General features: G+C 46.4%; 1 protein-coding gene and 1 long non-coding RNA gene across 3 annotated transcripts in view; one reads left to right on the forward strand and one right to left on the reverse strand.

Moving 5' to 3' along the window:
• The window catches only part of LOC140427700 (cell adhesion molecule DSCAM), an 854,163-nt gene that overhangs the window by 663,973 nt on the left and 165,740 nt on the right, over window positions 1-24,450 (forward strand). For both annotated transcript variants that reach the window (XM_072513215.1, XM_072513216.1), the window contains 4 exons: window positions 184-317; window positions 19,727-19,880; window positions 20,977-21,094; window positions 21,878-22,041. In XM_072513215.1, coding sequence (XP_072369316.1) covers window positions 184-317; window positions 19,727-19,880; window positions 20,977-21,094; window positions 21,878-22,041 — 570 coding nt within the window. The remainder of the gene's footprint in view (window positions 1-183; window positions 318-19,726; window positions 19,881-20,976; window positions 21,095-21,877; window positions 22,042-24,450) is intronic.
• LOC140427701 (uncharacterized) overlaps window positions 1-24,450 on the reverse strand; it is a 168,570-nt gene that overhangs the window by 40,899 nt on the left and 103,221 nt on the right. The window lies entirely within an intron of this gene.

The raw sequence follows: 24,450 nt of genomic DNA on the forward strand, positions 1-24,450 counted from the left end.
ATAGTATAGATACATTTAAGAGAAGCCAACTAAATACTTGAGAGAAGAAGAAATAGATTGTTATACTGGTACGGTTAGGGGAAGAGTCTCAGGAGGAGTGTAAACACTGGCAGGGACTTGTGGGGCTGAATGGCCTCTACTTGTGGTCTAATTCAATGTGATAATTTTTGCTTTTTATTTCAGTTCCGGGGCCCCCAGGTGGAGTGAAAGCGGCCGCAGCCTCTGCAACGAGTGTGGTCGTCTCCTGGCTTCCCCCAGTGAAGATGAATGGCATCATCTGGAAGTACACCATATTTTGCTCTCACCCGTATCCAACAGTAAGGACCAGTTAACTGTGAACCCAAGACACTGGGCGAGAACCTTCGGCTCTTCACGCTGGCGGGATCGTCTGGTCATGCCGACCCCTGCCGCCGCGGGCTTCCTGGCGGCGTGGGGTCGATTCAATGGGAAATCCCATTGGTGACGGCCAGTCCAGAAGATCCTGCCACCGGCCAATGGGAAACATGACACAGGAAGGCGAGAGAATCCCGCCCACTGTCGCATTCTAATTGGCTGGTTTTATTATTTTTGTGGGGCGGGTTGTGGGTGTGTGCGTGGGTGAAGGGTGATTGGCTTCTGAATGCTTCGCAACAGCCTTATAATCTGTCAGCAGAGGCCGCAGTAAAATAACCCTACAGTTGCTCTTTATTCCATCTCTCCTTTCACCCAGTGGGTTGTTACCATCAGTCTTTTGAGTTAGTCTATTCGGGATGTCAGTCATCTACTGCAAAGCTGTCCTGGCCCAGGTACCCTTTGGAAATCTCAGCTCTACGGAATCTCTGCTGCTCACAGCCCAACTCGCACCATCACCAATGTCCCCTCCAACCTCCATTGCCTTCCAGGCTAGCAGTGCCTCAAAACTAAATCTCTCCGTGGCCTCGCCCTTTCCTATTCATTGTTTGAGTGGAGAGAGATTGCAGAACTCTGCGGTACAGCGGGATCTGGGTGTCCTGTCTGAGGGAATTTAAAAGGGTGCATGCTAGAGAGGGTGTTTTCTCTTGCGGTGGAGTCTCGAACAAGGGAACACAAGTTTAAAAAAATTAGGGCCTTCCATTTTGGACTAAGATGAGAGAATTGTTTCACTTGCTGAGATCGTTAGTCTATGAAATTCTGTTCCCCAAAGAGCAGTGGAGGATGAGTCATTGAATATATTCATTACTAAGTAAGACAGATTTGTAATCAACAAGACAAATAAGGGTTTATGTGAGGGCAAACAGGATCAGATCAGCCATGATCTTATCGAAAGGTGGAACAGGCCTAAGGGGGCCGAATGGCCGACTCCTGCTCCTAATATTTGAGTACTTACAACTCTCCAGGATTATTGCATTCCTCTAATTCTGGCATCTTGAACATCTTCCACTTCCTTTATCCCGCCATTGGTTGGCGCGCCGTCAGTGACCAGTGCCCTAAGCTTAGTAATTAAGGCGGCACGGTAGCACAGTGGTTAGCAATAATGCTTCACAGCTCCAGGGTCCCAGGTTCGATTCCCGGCTTGGGTCACTGTCTGTGTGGAGTCTGCACATTCTCCCCGTTTCTGCGTGGGTTTCCTCCGGGTGCTCCGCTGTCCTCCCACAGTCCAAAGATGGTTTCTCTTTTCTCTTTCGCCAAAGATGTGCAGGTTAGGTGGATTGACCTTGTTAAATCGCCTTTAGTATCCAAAAATGTACGGTGGGGTTACTGGGTTACGGGGATGAGATGGAGGTGTGGGCTTAAGTAGGGTGCTCTTTCCAAGGGCAGGTGCAGATTCGATGGGCTGAATGGCCTCCTTCTTCACTATAAATTCTATGAACTTCATCCGGTTCTCTCTCTCTCTCTCTCTCCTCCGTCAAACCGACCTCATTGACCACGTTTCTGATCACCTGTACTAATGTCTCCTTAAGTGGCTCATTGTCGTCAAATTGTGTCTGGTAACACTCTTGTGAAGCACCTTCCGATCTTTAACCACATGAAAGGTGCTATATGAATGCAAGTTGTTTTTGTTTATTGGTGAGCTCTTGTTCTTTGCACCATGCTTCCAAGCAGTGACTTGCCTAAGATTGGAAACTTAATAAGGAAGGTAAATTATTTATTGTGCGTCCACATAGCATGGCATGTGGACTATTTTAAATGTTGGTCATTTGGCTTTTTTCAATGAATATACCAGGATGTGGATTGGTTCATTACAGGGACCAACTCATCGTGATTTAAGCAGCCATAAGGATTCACGGTTACGCTTCAAAGAGAGAATCGGAAACAGGGGCCGGTGTTGTTTTACGGCCAAGTTAATTTGGAACTGAAAACATAGAACATAGAACATAGAAAATACAGCACAGAACAGGCCCTTCGGCCCACGATGTTGTGCCGAACCTTTGTCCTAGATTAATCATAGATTATCATTGAATTTACAGTGCAGAAGGAGGCCATTCGGCCCTTTGAGTCTGCACCAGCTCTTGGAAAGAGCACCCTACCCAAACTCAACACCTCCACCCAACACCAAGGGCAATTTGGACATTAAGGGCAATTTATCATTGGCCAATTCACCTAACCCGCACATCTTTGGATTGTGGGAGGAAACCGGAGCACCCGGAGGAAACCCACGCAGACACGGGGAGGACGTACAGACTCCGCACAGACAATGACCCAAGCCGGAATCGAACCTGGGACCCTGGGGCTGTGAAGCAATTGTGCTATCCACAATGCTACCGTGCTGCCCTTGAGAACAAATAAATCTACACTATATCATTTAACCGTAATCCATGTACCTATCCAATAGCTGCTTGAAGGTCCCTAATGTTTCCGACTCAACTACTTCCACAGGCAGTGCATTCCATGCCCCCACTACTCTCTGGGTAAAGAACCTACCTCTGATATCCCTCCTATATCTTCCACCTTTCACCTTAAATTTATGTCCCCTTGTAATGGTGTGTTCCACCCGGGGAAAAAGTCTCTGACTGTCTACTCTATCTATTCCCCTGATCATCTTATAAACCTCGATCAAGTCGCCCCTCATCCTTCTCCGTTCTAATGAGAAAAGGCCTAGCACCCTCAACCTTTCCTCGTAAGACCTACTCTCCATTCCAGGCAACATCCTGGTAAATCTTCTTTGCACCTTTTCCAAAGCTTCCACATCCTTCCTAAAATGAGGCGACCAGAACTGTACACAGTACTCCAAATGTGGCCTTACCAAAGCTTTGTACAGCTGCATCATCACCTCACGGCTCTTAAATTCAATCCCTCTGTTAATGAACGCGAGCACACCATAGGCCTTCTTCACAGCTCTATCCACTTGAGTGGCAACTTTCAAAGATGTATGAACATAGACCCCAAGATCTCTCTGCTCCTCCACATTGCCAAGAACTCTACCGTTAACCCTGTATTCCGCATTCATATTTGTCCTTCCAAAATGGACAACCTCACACATTTCAGGGTTAAACTCCATCTGCCACTGCTCAGCCCAGCTCTGCATCCTATCTATGTCTCTTTGCAGCCGACAACAGCCCTCTTTACTATCCACAACTCCACCAATCTTCGTATCGTCTGCAAATTTACTGACCCACCCTTCAACTCCCTCATCCAAGTCATTAATGAAAATCACAAACAGCAGAGGACCCAGAACTGATCCCTGCGGTACGCCACTGGTAACTGGGTTCCAGGCTGAATATTTGCCATCCACCACCACTCTCTGACTTCTATCGGTTAGCCAGTTCGTTATCCAACTGGCCAAATTTCCCACTATCCCATGCCTCCTTACTTTCTGCATAAGCCTACCATGGGGAACTTTATCAAATGCCTTACTAAAATCCATGTACACTACATCCACTGCTTTACCTTCATCCACATGCTTGGTCACCTCCTCAAAGAATTCAATACGATTTGTAAGGCAAGACCTACCACTCACAAATCCGTGCTGACTATCCCTAATCAAGCAGTGTCTTTCCAGATGCTCAGAAATCCTATCCTTCAGTACCCTTTCCATTACTTTGCCTACCACCGAAGTAAGGCTAACTGGCCTGTAATTCCCAGGGTTATCCCTAGTCCCTTTTTTGAACAGGGGCACGACATTCGCCACTCTCCAATCCCCTGGTACCACCCCTGTTGACAGTGAGGACGAAAAGATCATTGCCAACGGCTCTGCAATTTCATCTCTTGCTTCCCATAGAATCCTTGGATATATCCCGTCAGGCCCGGGGGACTTGTCTATCCTCAAGTTTTTCAAAATGCCCAACACATCTTCCTTCCTAACGATTATTTCCTCGAGCTTACCAATCTGTTTCACACTGTCCTCTCCAACAATATCGCCCCTCTCATTTGTAAATACAGAAGAAAAGTACTCGTTCAAGACCTCTCCTATCTCTTCAGACTCAATACACAATCTCCCGCTACTGTCCTTGATCGGACCTACCCTCGCTCTAGTCATTCTCATATTTCTCACATATGTGTAAAAGGCCTTGGGGTTTTCCTTGATCCTACTCGCCAAAGATTGTTCATGCCCTCTCTTAGCTCTCCTAATCCCTTTCTTCAGTTCCCTCCTGGCTATCTTGTATCCCTCCAATGCCCTGTCTGAACCTTGTTTCCTCAGCCTTACATAAGTCACCTTTTTTCTCTTAACAAGACATTCAACCTCTCTTGTCAACCATGGTTCCCTCACTCGACCATCTCTTCCCTGCCTGACAGGGACATACATATCAAGGGCACGTAGCACCTGTTCCTTGAACAAGTTCCACATTTCACTTGTGTCCTTCCCTGCCAGCCTATGTTCCCAACTTATGCGCTTCAATTCTTGTCTGACAACATCGTATTTACCCTTCCCCCAATTGTAAACCTTGCCCTGTTGCACGTACCTATCCCTCTCCATTACTAAAGTGAAAGTCACAGAATTGTGGTCACTATCTCCAAAATGCTCCCCCACTAACAAATCTATCACTTGCCCTGGCTCATTACCCAGTACTAAATCCAATATTGCTCCTCCTCTGGTCGGACAATCTACATACTGCATTAGAAAAGCTTCCTGGACACACTGCACAAACACCACCCCATCCAAACTATTTGATCTAAAGAGTTTCCACTCAATATTTGGGAAGTTAAAGTCGCCCATGACTACTACCCTATGACTTCTGCACCTTTCCAAAATCTGTTTCCCAATCTGTTCCTCCACATCTCTGCTACTATTGGGGGGCCTATAGAAAACTCCTAACAAGGTGACTGCTCCTTTCCTATTTCTGACTTCAACCCATACTACCTCAGTAGGCTGATACTCCTCGAACTGCCTTTCTGCAGCTGTTATACTATCTCTAATTAATAATGCCACCCCCCCACCTCTTTTACCACCCTCCCTAATCTTATTGAAACATCTATAACCAGGGACCTCCAACAACCATTTCTGCCCCTCTTCTATCCAAGTTTCCGTGATGGCCACCACATCGTAGTCCCAAGTACCGATCCAGGCCTTAAGTTCACCCACCTTATTCCTGATGCTTCTTGCGTTGAAGTATACACACTTCAACCCCTCTCCGTGCCTGCAAGTACTCTCCTTTGTCAGTGTTCCCTTCCCCACTGCCTCATTACACGCTTTGGCGTCCTGAATATCGGCTACCTTAGTTGCTGGACTACAAATCCGGTTCCCATTCCCCTGCCAAATTAGTTTAAACCCTCCCGAAGAGTACTAGAAAACCTCCCTCCCAGGATATTGGTGCCCCTCTGGTTCAGATGCAACCCGTCCTGCTTGTACAGGTCCCACCTTCCCCACAATGCGCTCCAATTATCCAAATACCTGAAGCCCTCCCTCCTACACCATTCCTGCAGCCACGTGTTCAACTGCACTCTCTCCCTATTCCTAGCCTCGCTATCACGTGGCACCGGCAACAAACCAGAGATGACAACTCTGTCTGTCCTGGCTTTTAACTTCCAGCCTAACTCCCTAAGCTTGTTTATTACCTCCACACCCCTTTTCCTACCTATGTCGTTGGTACCAATGTGCACCACGACTTCTGGCTGCTCACCCTCCCCCTTAAGGATCCTGAAGACACGATCCGAGACATCCCTGGCCCTGGCACCCGGGAGGCAACATACCTTCCGGGAGTCTCGCTCGCGACCACAGAATCTCCTATCTATTCCCCTAACCATTGAATCTCCTACAACTATTGCTTTTCTATTCTCCCCCCTTCCCTTCTGAGGCCCAGAGCCAGACTCAGTGCCAGAGACCTGGCCGCTAGGGCCTTCCCCCGGTAGGTCATCCCCCGCAACAGCATCCAAAACGGTATACTTGTTTTGAAGGGGAACGGCCACGAGGGATCCCTGCACTTTCTGCCTGTTTGTTTTTTTCCCCCTGACTGTAACCCAGCTATTCTTGTCCTGTACCTTGGGTGTGGTTACCTCCTTGTAACTCTTCTCAATCACCCCCTCTGCCTCCCGGATGATCCGAAGTTCATCCAGCTTCAGCTCCAGTTCCCTAACACGGTCTTTGAGGAGCTGAAGTTGGGTGCACTTCCCGCAGGTATAGTCAGTGGGGACACCGGTGGTATCCCTCACCACCCACATCCTACAGGAGGAGCATGTAACTGGCCTAGCCTCCATCCCCTCTTACCTGACAGAATATAGCTGCCCTGTGGACTAACTAGATCTCCGCCCTCCGACCCTGCTCCCAGTCAGCTACACTTTCTGTAAACTCCTGGCTCTCTTCGCACTCTTTGCGGAAATGTCGGAAACAAAATGAAAGGAGCGCCTTACTCCCTCCTCACCTAACTCCCTCGGTCCCCAAACTCTCACTATCGCACTCAAATGCACCAAATTCAGCACTCAGTGCAAACCTGGGAATTTAAAATGGGATTTTGGCAAAGTTGGGATGGAGATGACCCCTGTTTGGCATTGGGAACATGCCATGAATGATATACTAACTGGGTGGCATGGTGGCACAGTGGTTAGCATTGCTGTCTTGCAGCACCAGGGACCCGGGTTCGATTCCGGCCTTGGGTGACTTTCTGTGTGGAGTTTGCACTTTCTCCCCGTGTCTGCGTGGGTTTCCACTGGGTGCTCCGGTTTCCTCTCACAGTCCAAATATGTGCAGGTTTGGTGGATTGGCCCTGCTGAATTATCCCATTGGTGTCCAAAAATGTGTAGTTTAGGTGGTGGTACAGGGTTACGAGGCTAGTGTGGTGGAGTGGACCTTTGTAGGGAGCTCTTTCAGGGGGTCGGTGCAAACCCAATGGGCCGAATGGCCTCTATCTGCTCTGTAGGGATTCTATGATCATGGCAGCCAGCAATGAACCCAAATGTGGTTTCAGAACTGGCAAGAAATCAGACCTGATCTGAATTTTGACTGTGATCACCAGCTGGTTTGCATTCAAGCAGCCCTGATTGCAAATATTAAGAAAAGTAAGTAAGTAGATCTATTTTCTAGGAATCTCATTAGCAAATGGACGTCAGAACTGCTTAATTCCAGCACTCCGGGTGATTTATCCTCATTAATTGCTTGGTCTTAAGGACACGGCTGATGGTAAATACCAAGTTATTCCAAATCCCAGAAGGGAAATCTGAAACAATTGTTCTCAATTGTATTTTTGCAATTTGGTCTCAAGTGAGGAAAGGTTTGAAATCCAAGGGATGGATGTCCCAGATGTTTTGTGATGATTTTAAATAAAATAAATATTTATTAAGCAATAAAATAAACAACAATAAAGTAAGTTGGAAGTATACTTAACTGAGACAATGGCTGTACACAGCCACACAGTTCCAGACAATCTTTACTTCACTACCCTCAGGGCTAACTCTTCCCAAGCGTTCCTTAACACCTTATAGGTTTTGAGAACTATCAAAATCCACTAATCGTGACCACACCAGGCAGCTACATCTTTGGGTTGCTTCTGAGGTAGAACAAACAGCTTTCTTTTCAAGACAGGCATTTCTCTGCAACCTCTGTTTGCTGGGAGTTCTGCTGTTGCCCCAAATCTTAAAAAACAGCTTCCTGTCTTAGGTTTGGTTATCTCCTTCTGTTTTTTTCCTTTGAGCTTCAGTTATTTGAGCTAGCTTCTTCAGAAGTCAAACTTAATTACTTTAATTTCTTGAGTCCAGCCTTTCGAATGCAAATGCAACGTACACTCACTTTAGGATCTTTTCTTCACAACTTGCCCCTTCTTTTGAACCGTTAACACTTATTCAAATTCCTTCATGTTCTGACCCCCATTGTTATCAACTTGCCTTCGGTCAACATCTGTTTGCAGTGTTGCTAAGCTTAGCGACGCATCAAAGGCACTAGTTCCATTAATCTAGGCAAGCTTTGCCTGCGTTAAGCAACTTATAGTTTCCAATAGTTTTGAAAATATATAACCGACTGAAGCTATAACCCAGGACTACTTGAATGCCAAACAGCAGAAGCTGTGATGGACAGAGGTAAGTGACCCCACAGCTAATGGATTAGATCTAAGCTCTGCGACCGTGCCATTTCTAGTCTGTGGAGGCAGTGCAGGCAGGGTCATTATCTTTAATCAAGGCAATGTTAGACAGAATTTTGATAGACACTGGAGTCAAGGGTTTTGGGGGACCGGCAGGTAGGTGGAGTTGATGCCACAACCAGATCGGCCAGGATCTTATTGATGGTGCAGTAGGCTCGAAGTGTTGAATGCCCTCCTCCTGCTTCGAACTCCTATGTTCCTCTGTACTCATGTAGGTTTTGCCAAGCTCTCCATACTACCAGGACACACACACACACACATACATCAGTCCCCTCTTCACAGACCTCCCTCACCCCCACACAATCACTCACATAGCAGCCCCTCCTTCCAAACCTCCCCCACTTCTACACAATCAATTACATAGCAGCCCCTTCCTCCAAACACCCCTCAACCCCACACAATCACTCACTCAACAGCCGCTCTTCTCAACCCCTTTGCCTCCCAGCACAATCGCTGACTCAGCCGCCCCTCTTCCCTACCCTCTTTCACCCCCCCCCCCCCCCCCATTGATGCATTGATACCAGCCCCTCCCCTTCTTCTCTGTTGGCCTAGTTGTCAGTACTGCAAAGCAGAGTCACTATGCTGTGATAAGGGATCTGTACAAGGAGCAGAAACACAACAAGGTTTGAAGCCGCCACACCTTCCTGACTCAGTCATGTGACTTCCCAGTGACTGAGTTACACTTGCTGGCCTCTGTGTTCCAAGGCGGCACATAGACGTCCCAGCTCCATCCGAACTCGCCACTAAATGTGGTCCCTGCTACTCCAGAGTGCATTGGGCTCACCGTCCACCACTTGCTACTTGTCAGCATTGATTGAGTAGGCCCAAGGCTGTCCCTTAGAGCCTGAAAACTGGGCAGTCTCCTCTCCAGAGCCACCATGGCACCTTCGGAGGAGGGGTAGCTTTGCAACCCCACATCGTGACCTCTCCAACCCCATCGGGGGTCAGGACCCACAGTTGGGGAACCCCCCCCGGAAAAGGCAGAGGATTCTAGCCTGATGAATGGAGAGGGGAGTTCGAAGAAATCTTTTCTCACAGTTTATTATTAGAACATGGGGCGTTTTGAAGTTGCTAGTGAGGCAGAGAGGGCAACGTCATTTAACATAAAACCTGTGAAAGAACCCAGAAGTTAAAGTTTAAACAAAAATAGGAAGAAAGCATGAAAATGGAATTGACTCCAGGACAGATGCGATTGGCTGAATGGTCACCTGTTCTGTTAACGCTGTGCAGAACCTCTTGAATAAATCTCTTCTTTTTGATTATGGCCTTGCCATTATCTATACACATTCTCACAATCCATTTTCCCTCTTACTCCACTGGGCTATCTCTCACCAATAACACTTGCTTTAAATTATTCCATCAATACAACAATATCGTTGCACAAAATTATTTATAAATTCTCTTGCCTTCCCTTCACAGAAAAAGGGACAGTAAAGAAGCAGTCGGACAATATTGGCTATGCGCAACAATGCCTGACTTTGTGCTATTTGAACAGCAGAGGGTGGTAGATCCTCTCTAAACAGAGCTCTGATGGCTCCTTCATCTGAATCCACAATTGTCTCTGGTTTTCTGCCCATCCCTAGGGTGCCAGTTTGATTTTGTACTGTTACATTTTGACAGAGAGCTAGGGCAGCAGAGGGGTATCATCCCTTGATGAAATTTTAGGACCAAAATCGGTGTTACAAAATAAACCTTCCAGTAGGAGGCTTGCGCATGTGTTTTGACAGTGACCCAGCCGGGAATCGAACCTGGGACCCTGGAGCTGTGAAGCAATTGTGCTAACCACATTAGCAATTGTGCTAATTGTGTTTGGTCTGCTCATGCACCCTGAGCGTGTGATTGCACCGGTTGGTGGTGGTGTAGTCTTTCTGTGGCTGGTGTTCTGCAAACACGGGGTGCTTCACCTTTTTGTTCGTCAGGTGCCAGATTCACTGTATTGGCCTCTATAGGAGTCTGCATATCTGATGGGGACAGGGGGCTGGTAACATAGGCCGGGTGACTGAAGTGCTGTGTTACCTGTTGATGGTGGTTCTGCTACTTACAGAAAGTGACCCTGATTGCGTACACAGTGGGCACAGTTTAGTCCACCGCGTAGCTGTTCAATTTCGGAGCATTACTGTGGAATGGCCACGTGCAATCTGAATCTCGACTGGCCTGATGTGAGAGAGCCGGGTCTGTGGGCACCTCGATCACAGTGCATTTCCTTTTTCAAACTGAGTTGCAGGAGAGCCTCGTTCATTTTGGTCTCACGTTTGGGCTGCAGCTGAGCCTCGGCAGTAGGAATCGTGGTCCTGGTGCAGCTGGAAAAGGGTCATTGTGCTGATGAGGACAGGCCCCATCTTGGTAGATTTTGCAGGCTGAGGAGTGCAGCAAAGTACCTGTGTGATCCCGTGCTCATTTCTCAAGAAGCTGCTTGGCTGTTCCGCCAGACCTTTTGACTGTGGATATAGGGGGCTGATATGCTCAAAATCTTATGTGTGTGCAAAAATTTAACGGAGATGAATTGGTGAGCGTTGTCCATCATGGGCATTTGTGGGAAGCCATGTGTGTCAAAGTGTTTCTTAACCGTGATGATGACTGTGTTACTCGTCATGTTCAGCCTATCGTCGGTAGTAGGGGAGTTGCTAGAATCCATTATCAAGGATTTCATAGCACAGCATTTGGAAAGCAGTGGTATAATCTGATGTGTTGGGTGTTCTGGATCACAAACAGGTCACCAACACTGGAAGTGGTGCAACTCTATTTTATTACAAGGTTAACTATATTAACATACTTGAACTGTGGGTAAATGCAATACCAGCTTTAACTGTTGACCCTTGCCTAGTCCTAACCAGGTGATGCACTCAGCACATGGTGAATGTCTGTGATGCAGGCTGTGAGCTCTGTGCTCCGAGCTGGCTGCTACTAGAATGAGCGGGAACTCTCCTGTCCCCTGTCTTTATAGTGCGTGTGCTCTCACTGGTGATTGGCTGTGGTGTTGTGTATGCTGATTGGTCCCACTGCATGTCCATCAGTGTGTGTGTGTGTGTCTGCACCATGATATACTGGTGTGTATTATGACATAATCAGGCAAAGTCGGCATGGATTTCCGAAAGGGAAATCATACTTGACAATCTTACTGGAATTTTCTGAAATTCCAGCGCCACTGGAGAGGCTGTGGCTGCTACCAGTACTACATCCTTCCGAGGCCTCGGATTGAAGAGAAACCCAGGCACCGTGAGTGATGACGGGAGTGCTGGGGTGGGGTGGGGGGTGGGTGGTCGCAGTGTGGGGGGTCACGGGGAGGGGGAAAGAGGTCAGCAGCAAAGGGCAGAGGGCGGCTCTCAGAGGGACCCCAATCCCAGTGCCAGGTGCCTCAATCAGGCAATGAGTGCATTTGATTAGAACCCCCAACGCCCAATCTGACCGGGAACCTGCAAACAAAGATGACAAGGTTTTCTCAACATGCTCCTCCCATTATGAATCCCCACCACACCCACACCACCTACCCACTTAAGGACCATTGATCAGAAACTGAACTGGACTAGCCATATTAATACTGTGGATACCAGTGGCGTAGTGGGTTATCCCTGCTGCCTCACGGCGCCGAGGTCCCAGGTTCGATCCCGGCTCTGGGTCACTGTCCGTGTGGAGTTTACACATTCTCCCCGTGTTTGCGTGGGTTTCGCCCCCACAATGCAAATATGTGCAGGTTAGGTGGATCGACCACGCTAAATTGCCCCTTAATTAGAACAAATGAATTGGGTATTCTTAAAAAAAATACTGTGGACACCAGTGTATGTCAAAGGCTAGGAATCCTACAGTGAGTAACTCACCTCCTGACCCTCCAAAGCTTGTCCAGTCCACTTGTCTGGATGAGTGCAGCTCCAACAACACTCAAGAAGCTCGGCACCATCCGGGACAAAGCGGCCCGTATGATTGGCACCCCTTTCCACAAACATTCAAACCCTTCACCACGTACGAACAGGGTCAGCCATGTATACCATCTACAAGATGCACTGCAGTAACTCACCAAAGTTCTTTCAACAGCACCTTCCAAATCCACGACCACTACCATCTAGAAGGACAAGAACAGCAGATACCTGGGAATCCCACCACCTGGATGTTCCCCTCCAAGTCACTCACCACCCTGACTTGGAAATATATCGCCGTTCCTTCACTGTCGCTGGGTCAAAATCCTAGAACTCCCTCCCTACCAGCACAGTGGCTGTACCTACACATGAAGGACTACAGCGGTTTGAGAAGGCAACTCACCACCACCTTCTGAAGGGCAATTGGGGATGGGCAATAAATGCTGGGCCTAACCAGCGACGCCCACATCAGGTAAATTAATTTTTTTTAAATTGGCAGTGGAGTGGAAAAGTTGCCCATGGGTCTTCCCACCACAAACCTAAACGAGCACGAGGCGGGAAGGTGGTGAGTTCTGCTCCCGATTACATGCCCCTGTCACCAAAATGGCTCCTCATCACAGGGATGGGCACCAAATTCCACATTGCGTTTAATTTCTGATGAAAGGTCATCTCAACTCGAAATGTCAGCTATGTTTCCCGCCCTATATTCCGTCTGACTTGCTGAGTATTTCCGACAATTTTTGTTTTTATTCTAACCCTTTGAATGAAGAAATCTCTACTCATCTTCGTCTTAAACGATCGCCCCAAACCTACCCGCCCCCCCCTCCTCGCCCCTTAACCTGAGGCTGTCCCCCGTGTTCTAGATTCCCCAGCCGGAGGACACAACCTCTCCGTGTCTATCATGCGTTAATACTGTAGCTGGATAGGAAGATCCCAGCATTGAACGCTGACTCAAAAGATCGTAACTTATACTTTTTTATATAACATGTGGAGGAACCATTATTCCATGGTGTGGCTTTTCATAGAATCATAGAATTTACAGTGCATCGAGTCTGCACCGACCCTTGGAAAGAGCACCCTACTTAAGCCCACACCTCCACTCTATCTCCATAACCTGTAACCCCACCTAACCTTTTTGGACACTAAGGCCAGTTTAGCATGGTCAATCCATCTAACCTGCACATCTCTCGACTGTGTAAGGAAACCGGAGCATCCGGAGAGAACCCACGCAGACACGGGGATAAAATGCAAACTCCACACAGACAGTCACCTGATGCTAGAATTGAACCTGTGTCTCTGGAGCTGTGCTAACCACTGTGCAGCCGTGCCTCTTCTAGCGAAGCTGAGAGATGTTCCCTCTCTAGCCTGCTGAACAAACTGCTTGTAACAGAGCTGAGATAGCTACCTTCTCTCTCACCTCATATCTCCAACTGCAATCAAATTGGCTGACTAAAACTTAAAAGCTCTCTCCCTTACAAGGCCCCAGTTGCCAAGCAACGCTCACATGCTTATGCCTTTTATTTATTCTTCATGCCATAGCCCTCTCTAAGCACAATAGAAAAACAGTTGGCACTTAACCAACCCCCACAAACAAATACCTTTGTCCAGCATGAATCTAACTATAGGTTTAACCCCTCCAGGCATAGAAACATTAAATTAAATCCACTTAAAACTATACATGATTTCTAATGTTTACCAATAAAAATCTAATTCCCTTAAAACTACCTTTGTTTTCCTAATACATGTCAAGCTCCCTTGTATGTTTCAATGAGATCACCTTTCATTTTACTAAATTCCAGAGAGCACAGACCCAATTTACTCAGCGTCTTATTCCAGGTACCAACTTAATGAACTTTTGCTGTTGTGTTTCCTATGTAAGTATATCCTTCATTATACACAGAGACCTAAACTGAAAACAGTATTCCAGGGGCAGTCTTACCAAATCCCAGCACAATTGCAAACATTTCTTTATTATGTATTCCAGTCGCCTTACAATGAAGCCGAACATATCATTTGCTTTCCTAATGGTGCCTTTCTGTGTTCCTTGTATGCGTTCACCCAAGTTCCTCTCATCACCTGCACTGACAAATTTCACACCTTTTAGAAAAATTCTGCATTTTCATTCTTACGACCAATGTGAATAACCTCATATTTTGCCACATCACTTACAAGAAGCGTCTTGGAGTATTTTACTCAGTTGAAGCCACTATATCTATAAAGTGGTTGGTGTACTGTAAATTGGTCATTATACCAGGGGCTGGTTTAGCACAGGGCTAAATAGCTGACTTTTAAAGCAGACCAAGGCAGGCCAGCAGCACGGTTCAATTCCCGTACCAGCCTCCCCGAACAGGCGCCGGAATGTGGCGACTAGGGGCTTTTCGCAGTAACTTCATTTGAAGCCTACTTGTGACAATAAGCGATTTTCATTTCATATATTCCTCATGTCACAAACCCAGCTACATGATGTTTCCTGAGCCTACCTTTTGTAATACAGAACATTGCTGAACTCTTAATGAGCACAAAGACCCAAATACAATATAGCGAGAGCCCACAGTTCTGTGGCTGCTATCATCTTGGTATAAATTAGTGAGCATGTTGATTAATTATTTATTGATTTATTAACACTTTGCCCTCCTTCAGAGATGTTTTGTTCACATCAGAGGCCAGTTGTTCAGTGGTGTCTTGTCATCAGCGGAGGACAGTGGGAGTTACTCTATACTGACACTAGCTGTGTATTTGCTGTACTCCAAGTAACTAATACCCTTGACATCTTTTGAATTTAATTCACAAGTTCACTAGACAAGGAAGATGATTCATCTTAACTCATCTGTCCACAGCCCTCTCCCGTCACATTGGCACTTGAATGATCATGTAGTCCTGTGTGAAAAGTCTGCTCTGTGTGTTGAATTCTGTGGGAAGAAATTCTTCCGGCATCAACGTTGATTTCACCTCTCCCCAATGTCCCCCTAGCAATATGTTAATGTAATTCGTTTGGTATCTTCTGTATCTATCAAAACCCCTTGGCTTGTTTGGGAAGGTGATTGCACAGAAGCGCTCTCTCTCCCAGTTATCATTTCCAAGCCATTGTGATGACAGAGCCACGAGCTCAGCACTATTTTGCACCACAAAGCTCGGCTCCTTTCAAAAGTACCAAATGATGATATAACCGAGCTGAGTATATTTGCCCTCCTTTCCTGAAGCAGCTGGGTCCTCCTAGTAAACACATCCGCACGCCAATACCCCGTCTTTGCACATGGGCTCATTTTCTTTTGTTCCCCATGGGGCTGGGTGCCTGACGATATTTTTGACATCCCCACCAACAATTGTTCTGGCTGCAATCCCCCAGGTCGGCCCACCTATAATAAAAAGAAAAAATGTTGGAAATGCTCTGGCAGCAACTTGGAGAGAGACAAAGAAGAACCGTCAAAAGGAATCACCTCCCCGTTTTTTGTGCAACTTGGTGCATGCACCAGCTTTAGACGGTTAGGAACTTTCTCAACCCTCCTTGGTTGCCAGAGGATTTGCTCCCTTCCACATTGTTACATTGAATCAAACACCGTACCAGCCTCCCCGAACAGGCGCCGGAATATGGCGACAAGGGGCGTTTCACAGTAACTTAATTGAAGTCTACTTGTGACAATAAGCGATTAATATTATATACACCGTGCAGGAACACGCCTGTTCTAAGCTGGTGTTTGCCTCCAGGCCAGCACCCTCTCATAGAGTAGAAGGTTCTGCTGACAGGGCTAAATCGTTCCGCCCTATCAGCAGAAGCTTCTACTCTTCCTCCCTCGCATGTTTATCCAGCTAGCCCTTAAATATATCTATGCTGCTCGCCTTAGTCCCTCCAGGTTCCTCATTGACATTAGTCTCTGGGTAAGGAATGGTCCCCTAACTTCCTTATGAGATTCATAAGTCATTATCTTACATTTATGGCCCCTAGTTTTGACCTCGCCACCAAGTGGAAACATGGTTTCTATGCCTATCCCTCATCAACAACAACTGCTGTATTTATATGAGGCCTAACACATCTTGACAGGAGCATCACCAAACAAAATTTGGCTACGTGTCACATGAGTAGATATTAGTGTGGATGACCAAACGCTTGGTCAAAGAGATGTGTCTTAAATTGTGGCTGAAAGGAGGGAATTAAGAGGCGGGGTGAGGGATGGGGAGGGTAAGAGGGAATTCCAGAAGAAAGCACAGCTGCCAAAGGAGGAATAATGAAAATCAGGGGATACTCTCACATTCTTTCCCACTGTTAAAGACTTCTATTAAATTACCCTTCGGCCTCCTTTTTTCATAGAATCATAGAAGAATCATACAATCCCTACAGTGCAGAAGGAGGCCATTTGCCCAACTTGTCTGCACCAACCCTCCGAAGGAGCACCCTACCTAGGCCCTCATCCTATCCGCGTAACTCAGCAACGGCACCTACCCTTTTGGACACTAAGGGACAATTTAGCGTGGCTAATCCACCAAACCTGCACATCTTTGGACTATGGGAGGAAACTGGAGCACCCGGAGGAATCCCACGCAGACACGGGGAGAATGTGCAAACTCCAGACAGTCACCCAAGGCTGGAATTGAACCCGGATCCCTGTTAACCACTGTGCCATCATGCCGCCCATTGTGCTCCCGTGCCACCCTTTTCTCGAAAAAGGAGCCCCAGCTTGTTAAACCAGGCATTTATCCTCTGTTTTTTGTTTCTTATTCATTCATGGGATGTGGGCGTCGCTGTCTGGGCCTGCATATATTGCCCATCCCTTAACTGACCTTGAATTAAGTGGCTTGCAAGGCCACTTCAGAGAGCATTTAAGAGTCAACTACATTGCTGTGGATCTGGAGTCACTCGTAGGCCAGACCGGGTAAGGACGGCAGATTTCCTTCCCGAAAGGAAACCAGATGAGGTTTCACAAGAGTCGACAATGGTTTCATACTCACCCTCTACTTTAAATTCTAGATTATTTTTATTGCATTCAAATTCCACCATCAGCCATGGTGGCATTCAAACCCGGGTCCCCAGAACATTATCCTGGATCTCTCAACTACTTATTCCATGTTATTGTCATTGAACCCGAGTTCATAGACTCATCAGCACAGAATAGGCCCTTCAGCCCATCACGCCTACATTGGTCAAAATCAGCCACCTAACTGTTCTAATCCCATTTTCCAGCACATAGCCTTGTAGTTTCCTCGTTTATCCCTTCCTCCCTTGTTGGTCCACATTGACTGTCCTCCAGTCCTCCTGCACCTCTGCTGTGGCCAGCGAGGAATTGAAAATTATTGCCAGCATTCATACTATTTCCCCCCCCCCCCCCTTGCCTCACTCAACAGCCTGGGATACATTTCATCTGACCATGGAGATTTGTCTACTTTTAAGCCTACCAGACCACTCAGAACCGCCTCTCTCTCTATGTTAACCTCTTTAATTTTATTACAGTCCTTCTCCCTGATTTCTATACCGACACTGTCCCTCTCGCTAGTGAACAAAGTATTCAGTTAGAAGCCTACCAACATCCTCCGGCTCCGCACACCAATTACCACTGTGGTCTTTAATGTGCCCTACTCTTTCCCTAGTTATCCTTTTCCCCTTAATAAACTTGTAAAACAACTTAGTATTTTCTTTATTTTATCTGCCAGTATCCTTTTTGCTCTCCTAATTTCCTTTTTAAGTTCCCTCCAGAGCTTCTGCCTCAATATCTGCCATAAGCCTCCCTTTTCTCCTGATGCAATGCTGTACATCTCTCGATAGCCACTGGATTTGTTGGTCCCACCCTTTTTCCTCATTGGAACCTGTTAACTCTGTTCTCTCCCTATTTCCTTCTTGAATGCGCCCCACTGTTCTGTCACAGATTTACCTAAAAGTGACCAAGCCCAGTCCACTCTGGCCAAATCATATCTGATCTTATTAACGTCAGCCTTCCCCCGGTATAGATCTTTGATCTCAGGCCCATTCTTGTCTTTTTCCATAACAGTCTTGAATCTAATGGAGTTGTGATCGCTGTCTGCAATATGCTCCCCCACTGACACTTGAACCACCTGCCCAGCTTTGTTGCTGAAAATTAAATCCAGGACCGCCCATTCTCTTGCAGGTCCTTCTGCGTACTGGATTAAACAGTTCTCCTGGATGCATTTTAAGAATTCCGCTCCCTCCATACCTTTCACACTATGGCTACCCCAGTTAATATTGGGGAAGTTGAAATCCCCACTATCACTACCCTATTGCCTTTACACTTCTCTGAAATTTGCCGATATATCTGCTCTTCTATTTGTCTCGAACTGTCAGGGTCCGATAGAATATTCCCAGCAATGTGATTGCTCCTTTTTGGTTTTTAAGTTCTATCCATACGTATTCAGTTGAAAAGCCTTCTAAGATGTCATCCTCCTTACTGCTGTAATTGATTCCCTGATCAAAACTGCGACACCTTCTTTCGTCTCCTTCCCTAAATCACCTGAAGATCCTGTATCCAGGAATATCGAGCTGCCAATCCTGCCCTTCTCTCAAACATGTCTCAGTGACAGCAATGACAGTATACCCACTAGCTTAAATTTATGCCCTCAATTCATCTGCTTTGTTCATTGTCATGATATGCAGACATGCAGATAATGATATACAGACAGGCAGCTAATGAACACAGGAAACAGGACATGACCAATGACCAGGCAGGACACTCAGGGGTGGTATCTCACTATAAAAAGCATGAGGCACTCACACTCCGCCTCTTTCCACTGATGAACATCTACAGAGTGTGTCAGGGTGTATGTACAGTATCGCACCTCCAGCACGTGGCTAAGAGCTAGTCTGGTTCAGTCAGACAGAGTAACCACACTTAGGTTAGCAGAGAGTCGAACTCATAAAGAACTGTGCTAACTGTGCTACTGGTTCAATAAATCAGATTGAAATAACTTCAAGGTCTGGAGTATCTTTTGGTTAAAGCTGCATCCAGTTGCCGCCTGTGTTATCCCAGAGTACATAACACATCATTCATCAGACTCCTTGCATTAAAATAAATACCATCCAACCTTGCCAAACGCCCCCTTGTGACTCAACTCGTCTAGACATCCTATGCCTTCCTGACTCACTTGATGTTTCTTCTAATTTTGGCTGTGCATCTATCGCTGCTGAACCTCCTCTCAGGATCCCAGGCCACTGCCAAGTTGGCGTAAACCCTCCCCAGCAGCCTAGCAAAAGCATGACTAAGTGTTGGATACTCCAAGCAGGAATCATTCAACAACAAAAAGGGTATTGCTTCACAAACAACCAGGATGCCAGGGCCGCCCGGAATTAACAAAAGATCTTATTACTTATCTTTTGGATTGATTGGCAAGTTACAGTGAAACGTCAAAGTCTTAATAGATCTCAGGATTCACTTCCACACCCGTAAGTGTTTTTGTTTCCATTCCCAGATAATCAGTGAATTTGAAGCCTCACCAGACACATTCTATTACCGCATTCCCAACCTCAGCCAGAGCCACCAGTACAGCATCTGGGTTGTTGCAATCACTGCAGCCGGGAAGGGCAACTCCAGTGAGATCATCACAGTGGAGCCACTAGCCAAAGGTAAAGTTCTCGCATGGCACTGGCTTTATTTAACCCTTTGTTTGTCTAGTAAAACTCCCCATTGTAACACCCTGTGCTGTTGAGTCTGATCCTTAATTTCATTATTGTCCTGATAATAAATGTGATCCTCCAGAGCCCACCCTGTGTTTAGATTCTGTCTGTGGCAGAGGAACATGTCTCGGCCCACTATTTTAATGAATATATCCAGGAGAATTTGAGAAGTGATAAAGTTTACTTCGTGAATTGCCGCACTTTTTAAATATGTGGCACTTCCATTATTTGAGGATTTGAAGGCCCCCCTTGTGCATGATGGACACCCTTCCTTCCAGCCTCCTTTAGCAAAGAGTTGGTTACTTTTGATCGATTTTATGCACCATTACAGGTCGCAAGAAGGGTGCACTTTGGAGCCCATTTAATAAGAATGTAAGAAAAAGAAGGAGGGGTAGGCCATTCAGCCCCTCAAGCCTGCTCTACCATTTGACCTCAGCTACATTTTCCCTCACTTTCTCCATATCCCTTAATTCCCTTAGCCTCCAAATATCTATCAATCTCTGGGTGGAATTTCCCAGTCCTTCCCAGCGACAGTCCCACCAATGGTGACCCCCCCCCCCACCGCCCCCTGCAGCACCTTCCCCAGCGGCAGTGGGTGCAGAGCATGCAAAATCCCATAGACATTGGCGGGGTTGTCATGTCTCATTGCTGGTCAATGACGGGCCACCTCCACTGCCAGAAAATATGCCACCCAGTGTCTTGAATGCGCCCAATGACTGGGCATCCATTACCCTCTGGGGTAGAGAATGCCAAAGATTAACACTCCTTCGCGTGAAGACATTTCCTCCTCTTAATGCTAAATTGGCGGCTCCTCGTTCTGAGGCCCTGTGTTCTAGATTCCCCAGCCAGGGGATGCAAACTCTCAGCTCCAGCTCTGCCAAGCACCTAAAGAATTTGATTTCAATTTCGTTGTTGTAAACGGCAGGAACGTAGGGCGAGTCAACCTCGGTTGATGTTGCTGATCCTTCCTCCATCATGCATGGTTCGATGAAAGAAATCAAACTCAGGTTCAGGTTCTAACCCGTGCTGTTGTGGTTGTTACCAGCACCGGCCCGGATCCTAACATTCAGCGGCACTGTGACCACACCGTGGATGCGCGATATTGTGCTGCCGTGTAAAGCAGTTGGAGACCCGCCAACCACAGTCAAATGGACGAAGAACAGGTAACTGCAGAGACTACACCTGCCATGGGCAGCCGCGGCTTTGACATTTTTAGCTTCGAAAAGCACCAACTTGGGTATGAAACTGCAGCATATGAAGCGTGTGGCTGGCACCCTGGGTACTAACAACCCAGGTGAGCGGGGTCAACCTTGTTGGAACAAGGGAAGGGTGGGGTGGAGTGGGGTAGGATGATTGATGAGGGTGGGGCGGGTGTATCCAAGTGGGTGGCGCTTGCCACTGGGGTGGCAGCCCTCCCTGCCCACATGTCCAGAAATCAGCCAGGATATACCTGGTGCTTCAGCATGTGGCAAAGGGCCCATGAGCCATGGTAAAATCCCAACAGCAAGGGGAAGAGGTCCTTGAGTGGCGAATTAAGGGATTCAGTTGGCTTCAGGGCAGGAGGGTTGTTCCGCCACCTTTCCCACTGCAACAGCAGCTGTCCATTCCTTCACTTCTCGCCCTTAGGTCTCGTAAAATCCAGGGCAATGAACCTCCTTGGACTAGTCTCTTTTATTACCTTCCTGGATCACTTAGATTAATTGAATGAAACCTTGTTTTGGAGGGGTCAATACCCCCATTAGTCTGCACACACCTCAGGCTGTAGATACTAAACCAATCTGCATTGTGACTGAAGATTTAGGCACCAATGAGACACTAGTGCAGCTAAAACTACCTCCATGTTAACTTTGATGATCTGACCCAAACTTTGTCGCACACTTTTCGTTACATGTGTTTGTTATTGTTCATGGTCAAATCAATACCTTTTTTCTTGTTCTCTGGTGTAGTAATGGGACACCCTCCCCAGTCCTGATTGACGGACGCAGGAGCATCTTTAACAATGGAAGCTTTGTCATCCGTACTGTAAAAGCAGAGGATTCTGGGTACTACAGCTGCGTAACGAGTAACAACTGGGGATCAGATGAAATTCTCCTCAACCTACAGGTGCAAGGTGAGCAATTTTCATTAAATATGGTATTTGTTATGTTTTTTAATCTTCACAACTGTCATGGGAGTGTCCCTTTAAGAAAGGTTTTTGTCTTATCACATGGCTTCAGTGATGTCATTGTGTGGGTGGAGCTGGGGTGTAGGCACTGTGAGTTGGTTTTGCTTTCGCTTTCAGATTTGACTGCTGTGGACTCAGACAGGAGAAATAAATGTTATGGCCTGTCTCTCTCTAGTTTCATTTGTATATATGTTCCAGTAAAAATCATCTTGGTGGTGGCTTTTAAGATTTTATTTGCTTTCCGGAAGGGTTTAAATCTGCTGGTGAGATGGGGGTCAGAATCTCAGGAAAAGCCTGTCTTATTCAAGTGAGAATGCAGAGTGCTGGGCCATGCCCTTGAAAGGGATTTTTGGTTTATGGGATTTTGTTTTTCAATTGGAACAGTTAAGGGGGGGATTCATTAAGTGTTATATTTAAATTACTGCAGCTGTGGGGTGCCTTTATTTTTGTGACTGATAAAAATTCTTGCTGTGTGTTTATATAAATGTTAACTAAGTTCTTAGAGTAAAGCTTATTTTGATTAAAGTGTCGAGGGAGACTGTTGAATCACACCCCAAGTGAAGGCTCTTGTGCTCATCCTAGCCAAATTCAACAAAAGATTATCTGTCAGGTGAACATCAGAATACACTTTGGAGTTTCTAAACCCTGGCCCATATCATAACCATCACTCGGAAGCAATTGTGGATTTTTAGTTTTCGCCCTTGGCCTTTTTAATTTCTCTACATGTGGGCTTCATTGCTTAATGGTGAGCTGCAGCCCAGTCAAGGAGCAAACCAGGAGTCAAGCATAATGGCTCATGGTGTAAATGGCCCGGTTCCACAACACACAGGGAATGTCCTCACCAATTATAGAGCAACAGAGTCAATAAGGCAGAGAAAGGGGTAATTCAGCCCGTTGAATCTATGCCAGTTCTTTGTACTGGAACCTTATTCATTCAATCACGTGAATCAGAAGATACCTTTAAGGCAAATATTTGGTTACCTTGACAAACATTTAGTGGCAGGTAACTATTCCGCCATTGGTGTCGGTGAAAGATTATTAAAAAATGTAGCAGACCCAAACGAAGTGAACAGCGCGAGGTTCAGTCGGACATTGTACGACATTATCTTGAGTAAAGTTTACTGTTGTTGATTGGTGATGGGAGCTGAAGTAACATGGAAACCAGGTACTTCCATTATGGGGAAGGAAGAATCAAAAATAAAAGAGCGCGTTTCATTACCTCAGGATGACCAAAAGCATTTTTCGGAGTGTCGGAAATGTGGTAGCCAATTTTCACACAGCAAGATCCCACAAACAGCAATGTTAAATCACTGAGTGTCTTTAAGGCAGTGATAGATAGGTTTTTGATCAATACGGGGATCAGGGGTTATGGGGAGAAGGCAGGAGAATGGGGATGAGAAAATATCAGCCATGATTGAATGGTGGAGCAGACTCGATGGGCCGAGTGGCCTAATTCTGCTCCTATGTCTTATGGTCTTAATGTGATAAGGACCAGATAATTTGCTATTTTGACATTGATTGAGGGATAAATATTGGCCAGGACACCAAGGAGAACTTCTTCAATGCAGCGCCATGAAACCTTTTACATTCATCTGAGACGGAAAATGTGTGTTTAAGATGATTAAAGGGGTTGATAGTAGATATAGAGGGAAAAAAATTTCCTCTGATAGGAGAGCCCAGAACGACTTTGAAATTAGAGCCATACTGTTCAAGGGCGATGTCAAGGTGCACGTCCTCACTCAGAAGCATAGTGGAAACCTGGAACATTTTGTCCCCCAAAAAACTGCTGAGGCTCGGTCAATTGAAATTCCCTATTTTAGGGGAAAATTTCATCAATGACCCAATGCAAGTCGATTGAGTTAAGATATAAATCAGCCATGAGCTAATTGAATGGCGATACAGGCTGAAGGGGCTTCATAGCCTTCTCCTAACCCTCTCTTCCTCCAATGTTCTTAGAGGCAGATGCTTCTGGTCTTCTCTCATGCACTTTTTAGAGTCATGGAGTTTTACTGCATAACAAAGGCCCTTCGGCCCATCGTCTCTGCACTGGCCATCAAGCACCTATCTACTGGCTATCAAGCACCTATCTATTCTAATCCCATTTTCCAGCACTTAACCCTTAGCCTTGTCTGCTTTGGAATTTCAAGTACTCATCTAAATGCTTCTTAAAAGTTGAGGGATCCCGCCTCTACCACCCTTTCATACAGGGAGTTCCATGCTCCCACCTTCCTCTGGGTGAAAAAGGCTTTCCTCTGTAATGACGCAGAGGAGTCTGACGATAAATGTGAGATAGATTTATTCACAAATATTTACAATGGTCTGTGTAACGCAGCATCTCACTCCCAGTGCAATCCT

The sequence above is a fragment of the Scyliorhinus torazame genome, chromosome 8 (assembly GCF_047496885.1).
Source record: "Scyliorhinus torazame isolate Kashiwa2021f chromosome 8, sScyTor2.1, whole genome shotgun sequence".
NCBI classification, from domain to species: domain Eukaryota; kingdom Metazoa; phylum Chordata; class Chondrichthyes; order Carcharhiniformes; family Scyliorhinidae; genus Scyliorhinus; species Scyliorhinus torazame.